At 47.8% G+C, this 7,424-nt stretch overlaps 1 protein-coding gene across 1 annotated transcript in view; it reads left to right on the top strand.

Annotated features, from left to right (window-relative positions):
* sh3kbp1 (SH3-domain kinase binding protein 1) overlaps nt 1-5,955 on the top strand; it is a 38,839-nt gene extending 32,884 nt beyond the window's left edge. Inside the window, exons 7-18 of the mRNA XM_027008086.2 lie at nt 191-266; nt 360-454; nt 1,192-1,293; nt 1,853-1,904; nt 2,606-2,677; nt 3,089-3,248; nt 3,481-3,539; nt 3,779-3,888; nt 4,218-4,367; nt 4,581-4,810; nt 4,957-5,020; nt 5,176-5,955. Of these exons, the coding sequence (XP_026863887.2) occupies nt 191-266; nt 360-454; nt 1,192-1,293; nt 1,853-1,904; nt 2,606-2,677; nt 3,089-3,248; nt 3,481-3,539; nt 3,779-3,888; nt 4,218-4,367; nt 4,581-4,810; nt 4,957-5,020; nt 5,176-5,214 (1,209 nt within the window). The 3' untranslated portion in view covers nt 5,215-5,955. The remainder of the gene's footprint in view (nt 1-190; nt 267-359; nt 455-1,191; nt 1,294-1,852; nt 1,905-2,605; nt 2,678-3,088; nt 3,249-3,480; nt 3,540-3,778; nt 3,889-4,217; nt 4,368-4,580; nt 4,811-4,956; nt 5,021-5,175) is intronic.
* The last annotated feature ends 1,469 nt before the right edge of the window (nt 5,956-7,424 follow it).

The raw sequence follows: 7,424 nt of genomic DNA, 5'->3' as shown, positions 1-7,424 counted from the left end.
TCTCGCTCGCTCTCTAACTTCCTCTGCCTCCTGTTCTATTCACGTCACCAGTGTAGGCAACATTGCAACATGCTGTCTGTCGCAGAGTTGCCAAAAATGAACTCAGACGCAGGCCAACTGGGTGTTTAAAATCGCGGGCGTCTGCCCGAGTATGTGGGGCTTAGCAACAGGCCTTCTCCTCTTTCCACAGCAACAGACAGCGAAAAAAGCAGCCCCAGCTGTTGCCCAGGAAACCATGAAGACAGAGCCTGACAGCAAGAGTAAAGGTAACGGGACGAGGCCCTGTAGTTTGGTGCTAGCTGATTGGTGGAATCGATACCGGCTTGTGAAGGTTTTCTCTGTTTTGGGTCCGTTTACAGGAAAGGAATTCTGCAAAGTGCTATTCCAATATGATGCCCAAAATGAGGATGAACTGTCAATCAAAGAGGGAGACATTGTTACTATTATTAGTAAGGTGAGTGAAAGTGTTTCATTACCAAGGAGAACCGAATATGCTGTTTAAGACTAAAAAGTTAACGAAAATAATGAATCCAACTGTAGGTTTGTTTGTTTGTTTGTGTGTGTTTTTGTGTTGTGTGTGTGTGTGTGTGTGGGAGAAAGGAACAAAGCATCCTTCCCTTGCAGTGACCAGCTATCTGTACTGTCTTAGTGGTTGCAGACACTTTGTCCTTTGTGAAACCAGTGCTAGCACTGCAGGGTGTGCCCACTGGACAGTTCACAAGTCTTATAGGTTTATATTGCCCGCTGTCTGTTGCCGTGCCAACCACCCTCCACTCTGTTCATTACTGGTCAGTTTCTGAGTGCAGGATCACTGCTGGACAAGAATAATGAGAGTGGTGACCCTTGCTCATCGCGGACGATGAGTGTGTGTTGCGCTGGTAGGAGTGTCGGCACGGTTGCTGAGGTTTTTGCGTGTCCGTGTCTGGGCGGGGTTAAGAGTCATCCCAGCCGAGGCAGTTGTAGTTGGAGCCAGGCTGACACAGACTGTGCTCGGTAATGGAAGACCGTAGTCGTGTGCCTCAGGGGCACGGGGAAGGTGGGCAGACGTAAGTGGCCCTTTCCGTTTAAATCCAGTTCTGCGAGACGCAAGGCTGTGCATGTGTTCCATTTCCCTCCAAGCCAGTGTATTCTTATCCAAACGTCATTTTATAATGTGTGTGTGTGTGTGTGTGTGTGTGTGTGTGTGTGTAGGAATGCGCTGATGCTGGCTGGTGGCTAGGGGAGCTGAACGGTAAACAGGGTGTGTTTCCTGACAACTTTGTGAAGCTGTTCATTCCAGAGACAGAGAAAGAGGTGAGACCCCATGTGTCTTCCACCCATTGCTGTTGGGAAAGTTGTTGGCTTCATATGTCGCTGAAGGCCTCAATTTCTGGTCAGAGTGAGAGACATGGATACACCCCCCCCCCCCCCCCCCCACACACACACACACACACAGTGTTCTTTGCCTTCCTTTACACATGTGCCTGATAATGCCCTTTGATATCTAAGTGTGTGTTGCCTAAAGGGACTGTTTTAATAGCTTGCTTTGTGTGTGTGTGCGTGTGTGTGTGTGTGTGTTTGTGACTGTGTGTGTGTGTTTGTGCGTGTGTCTGTGCGCGCGCGTGTGTGTGTGTCTGCGTGTGTGTGTCTGCGTGTGTGTGTGTGTGTGTGTGCGTGTGTTTGTGCGTGTGTCTGTGTGTGTGTCTGCGTGTGTGTGTCTGCATGTGTGTGTCTGCGTGTGTGTGTCTGTGTGTGTGTGTGTGTGTGCGTGTGTGCGTGTGTCTGTGTGTGTGTCTGTGTGTGTGTGTCTGCGTGTGTGTGTCTGCGTGTGTGTGTGTGTGTGTGTGTGTGTTTACATGTCTACATCATACAGAGGCCTAAGAAGCCGCCTCCCCCAGCAGCTCCAGCTACTAAGCACATTACAGGTAACACATCCTCCTCAGGTCTCTGCTTCCTCTTTCCTCTTCTATCTACTCTCTCATGCTTTGGGTCCTGATGTTCGCTGACCACCTCATTTTAACTGTGTTATTCAGTTTGTTCATGTTATCTAGATTATCTTCTTGATATTTTTGTTCTGTACAGGCATGCGTTTTGATTTAGTGTTAGTTTTGTCCATTTCAATGAAAAGCTAACGTGGAAGAATTGGGATGAGCAATGAAGCGTTAAAATCTCAGTAAGACGATGACAGAGATTAGTTGACTGTAATTTAGCGTTTGGTGCCCCCTTGTGGCTGAGATGGACACCTGTTCCCGGCCAACCGCCTGTGAGTCTGTAGGTGGGAGCTAAATTTTCCACAAAACATCATGAGAGTTGACAAGCTTGGGGTTCATGGCAGCAGTTCTGGACTTCTATCCATACAGTCTACTCCATGAAAACACTACAGAGAGAGAGAGAGAGAGAGAGAGAGAGAGAGAGAGAGAGAGAGAAAGAAAGAGAGAAATTTAGAGAGAGTGTGTTTAAAAAATCATGAGGAAGAGCAAGCAGCAGCACAGTATGAACATAGCACCATGCTGCTCTAGATATCAGGCCAAATTATCGCCCACCCTTGTCCCACCTGCCATCCGCCCGCCGCCCACCTGTACTGCAGGACTCCCTTCCTGACTGTGCTGTGTCTGCTATTTTCCAGATAAAAAGCCAGAGGTTAGAAAGGTGCCCCCCGAGCGTCCGGAGTCTCTCCCTCAGAGAACGGAGGAGAAAGGTAACCGAGAGGTGTGAGGCTCGGAGAAGCTCATTCCAGCCCCCACCTCAATGCCTAACCCTGCTCTCGCCTCTGAGCCTGCTCTGGCTGCCATAACACAGGCTTAATACAGCTCTGTGTGTGTGTGTGTGTGTGTGTGTGTGTGTGTGTGTGTGTGTGTGTGTGTGTGTGAAAGGGGAGAAAGAGAGACTGTCTAAGTGTGGGAGACTCCTGCTTCCGTATCGCAGATATAAGGCGCCTTTCATGGCTGTTAAATCGTTCCTTTCCTGTTTGATCAGTGTTTGCTAAAGCACAAAGCAGACAACACTCACAGCAGATCACGTCCTCTCAGTGATTTTATCTGTTTTAGCTCATATGGATAAATTCACCGATGATGATGATGACGATGATGATGATGATGATGATGTGTAGGTGAGGAGATAAAGTTGGCAGAGATCCAGAAGCCAGCCCTGCCTGCCGTGCCTCCAAAGAAGCCTTTGCCCCCGAAAAACAACAACTCCCTGAGCCGCCCCTCCTCCCTGCCACCCAAACGTCCCGAGAGGCCCGAACGACCCGCCATGCCCAACATCCAGTCAGTCGCACCTTCACTCACCCCCACATATCCTCTCACCCTTACACTTCTTCAAGAAAACACTTTTATATGCTCCTTGTGGGTCTTTGTATGACTCTACCGGCTAAGAACATATCAAAAGGTGGGCAAGATATACACCAAATATACAAACAAATCAGTGTGTAATATGTTCTATAACCTGCACATTATGTAAATCACTAAGCCTTCAGCCCTCGTCCTGTTGATCATGTAGGGGTGACAGTCCCGGTTTCACTCAAGATCGGCCTCATTCCAACAAACCTGATGACATAGGTGAGTCACATGGTGGACTTTCTGCCACACATACATATGATACTCTCATTCGTGTTTCACCGTTGTTCACCATCGGTAACTGTACTGTAAATCATATCACCATCCTCATAAATAACAGCATCTGTTCACTTCCACTTTTACCTGGTGGCATCGTGGGGAGGTTCCTGTGATTGTGTCCCATGTGTTCCTGTGCGTGTTGTCCCATGTGCGTGCATGTGTGTCTTTGCTGGGTGGAGAAGATGTGGACGACTTCGACTCCATCATCTCCTCCACAGAGAAACTCAACCACCCCACGGCATCCAGGCCCCGCGTGATGGACCGCCGACCGCGCTCGCAGATCTTCGCATCCGTGAGTACTCCGACACAAGCACACGCACACTGTGATTTTCTCTCTCACGTGGCGACACGCACACATACGCACACTCCAGAGCTCTAGACATAACTTCATTTCTGCTGAGAGGTAATTAGTGCTCTCATGCTTGCTCGCACACAGCAGATGTGATCTTACAGCAGCTAAAGTGTTCCAGCAATGGAAGTTCAGGCCTCTGGCGCGAGAGACACCTGCCATGTGTGCAGAATGAGATCCTCCTGTTCTGTGTGTCTGTGGGTTATCTGTGACTGTCTGCTCTCTCTCTCGCTCTCTCTCTTTCTCTTTCTCTCTCTCCGTCCCCTCCTCAGTCCTCTCTATCCAGTCCTGATCTCTTGGAGTCATCCTCTCTGGAAGAGGAGAAAAGAGAGAGGGAGAAGGGGAAAGAGGAGCAGGACTCTTTTACTCCCAAATCACTTGACAGTTCCAGAAAGATGTCCAAGGCAGTGCCTGTCATAACGGTAAGCCCCACCCGTTACTCTTGTCACATGCTCTTTCCCCGTTACACATCTCCGTCCCACCATGAGAGGGCAGCCTATTGAAAAAACACTCACAGACTGAGACACTGAGACAATAAGGAAGGACCAAAAGTGTTAGACGGTCCCGCCACCCGCCACTGAAAATGGCGTCCACCCGTGTTATGACTCTCCAGCCTCCGTGTGTGCTCTCCACAGACCCCTGATAAGTCCTCCCTGCCTCCAAAGCCCTTGACCCACTCCGTGTCTTCCGGCCCCGGCGGGGCCTCCCTCCTCCCGGCCCAGGCCGGCAGCGCCACCCTGAGGCCCCACTCCCCCTCCATGGAGGGCAGGGGGAAGGGCGAGCAGGGCTCCCCCACGCTGGATGAGCTGAGGGCGCAGCTCCGAGACCTGCGGGCGACCGTCGAGCTGATGAAGAGCCAGCACAAGTAAGAGAAGGGGGCACTCGGGAGGGGAGCGTGGCCGCAGAGCTTCGTTAGCAGTGGCAGACGTTGCCTTGCGAGAATTCGGACCTGTACGGTTCGCCGGGTTCTGATTCCTGTGGTGGTGGGTTTTTTTCCCTCTGCTTTCTAAGGCAAGAGATGAAGCAGTTAGTGAGAGAGCTGGACGAGGAGAAGAAGATCCGTTTGTCCCTGCAGGTGAGTGGGGGTCAACACCATCTCTCTGACGCTCATGCAAGGAGGCCCAGAACCCGCCTCTGGTTCCTGCATACTTTTGTAAGACAAAGCTGCATCATTGGCTTTGAGGTAGCAGGGATGCGTAAGTAACTTGTAATTCATTTCCTGTGTTTCAGATGGATGTAGAACACATAAAGAAACTCTTATCCAAATGAATGCACTCAAGCTGGATGTACAACCCCCAACATTTTGGTTGAAGTTCAAACCCGAGCCGGAGCCAAACTAATTTGTGCCAAAAGAAAAATGAATGATGACACCCAAGAACAACAGCATAGAGAAAACAAGAAACTGTTTTCCCCTCTTCCAACGTCACCCCTTTCGTTTGTCTGATGTTATTTTATTTTATTAGGCTTTTTATGTAATGCATGGACTAAGTGCAACCGCGCCCAGACCTAAGTACCTGGTCGTAACTTAACCCTGGTCATGTGACAGGCGATGGCTTTGGCCATGGTGAAGGGCTAGCAGTCTGCAGAAACTGTTAATATTGGTGAGTTTCCAGTCACCCTGATGGTTTGGTAGCACTGCTTTTGATGGAAAAACTCAGCACATTAGCAAAAATGAGGTGAAGCTGGTTCATTGGACTTCCGCACGGTTCACCTTAAGTTCTTTTAGTTTGCCTCACCGTTGTTGCTTTTTCTCATTATTCTTGTGGGCGTGTCTAATTGCGCCCCTCATGCTATTACCACGGCATCCCCACACCGAGGCCTTGTCTGTTTGGAGTATTCTAAACTCATTTCTTCTCTTTCTGTCTTGTCAGTGATGACAATGAGAAAACTCACGTTTTGTTTTCCTGATGCTGTTTCTTCTTTTGAGAAAGTCTATATATACTTTTATATTTTAATGTACTAAAAATGCATTTATGTGTGCAAATTTTATTAAAAAAAAAAAAAAAAAGAATATGCCGAAATGATCTTTAGGTCGGTTTGTGGATCACCCTTAATCATTAGAAGACCTAAATAGATTCATTCAGTAATTCAGACATATTCTTAATACCATGAAGCAGAATTGCAAATAAATACAGTAAGATTGGCAAAACCCTCTTATCTGGGATCAGTAGAACCAGTTGGATAAGCCACATCGGTCACTTCTTCCTGCAGATAAAATTGTTTTGAGTTTTAAGTTATTAGAGAACAAAGGGGGATTATGTAATGCATCGAAGTTCAGATATTTGAAGGCAGCTTTAATGCACTGATATGAACCCAAGGTTGTACAGAGTATGCCCAGTCCTACTCCATAAATCACTACACACACACACACACTGAACATCATTGTGTACAGCCCCCCACCACGCCCTGTTCTAAATGCAAGACACATGCACTTAGATGAACCCATAACACTCCATTGCTCTTTATTGTGTTGGCTGTGTGTAAAGTGGACTTCGCTGCGCTACCTGCTGCCCACTGATGCCTGGAGATGGCTCTGTCTCTCTGCAGAGCAGAGGTGAAATCATCTGCTCCAGCCTGCTGGCAGGGGACAGATCTGAGAAACAGAGACAAGGCGGTGGGGTGGGCTGTTTGTGTGGTGGGGTAACCAGGAGCAGGGCCAGCCAGGCAGATGAGTCATAGAACAGGGTCGCCTTCAAGAGCTTATTCAGGAGGGATATCGGTGTGAGATATGGATTAGGTATGGCCATAGATCCCACTGGAGTGAGTCTAATACACCACTTGAGTGAGTCTAAGACACTGGAATGAGTCTAAGACGCTGGAGTGGAGTCTCTCGGCACTTACAGCATCCACTGCCATATGAGTTTGTCTCATGAGACATTTATGTGCTGTTTTTCATTTTGAAAGAATTTTTTCATCTTTGGGAGATTTTTAAAGTCAAATTTTGCTTGAAAGCCAGATTGGAAGCCATCATACAAGCACTGTGGGCCAAAACATAAGAAGATTCAAGCAGATTAAGATTTAAGATAATATTTTTTTTATTGTGGCAGTGGCAGCATGTCATAAGAAAAAAGAAAAAACCTAAATCAGCCAAACAACATCCAAGTGCAAATCTTTATGAATATTGCTTAAGTAGGCAACATGTGTTTCATATAATCAGTTTGCATGTGAAATGAGAATAAGTGAGACATTATTCTCAAACAGAAACTGTAAGAAAAGACAGATTATTGAGATTAACACTCCAGTGGGCACTATTAACCTCTTATTACTCTTAGCAGCATATGGAGTCAAGCACCTTAATGGCAAGTAAAACACACTCTCTCAGAACGGGGACACTACACTCACCCACCAGGTTATTAGAACCTGGCCATTTCATTAGGTACACATCATATAGGTGCAGAGTTCCAGGCTGTAGCCCATCTGTCACTGTGCACTGTTTGTCAGGCACCCTCCTTCAGTGTTCAGCATGTTTGTGGCAACAG

This window comes from Electrophorus electricus, chromosome 5, assembly GCF_013358815.1.
Source record: "Electrophorus electricus isolate fEleEle1 chromosome 5, fEleEle1.pri, whole genome shotgun sequence".
Taxonomy (NCBI): domain Eukaryota; kingdom Metazoa; phylum Chordata; class Actinopteri; order Gymnotiformes; family Gymnotidae; genus Electrophorus; species Electrophorus electricus.
The sequence above is the reverse complement of the archived record's forward strand: the minus strand, read 5'-3'. Positions and strand labels throughout refer to the sequence as shown.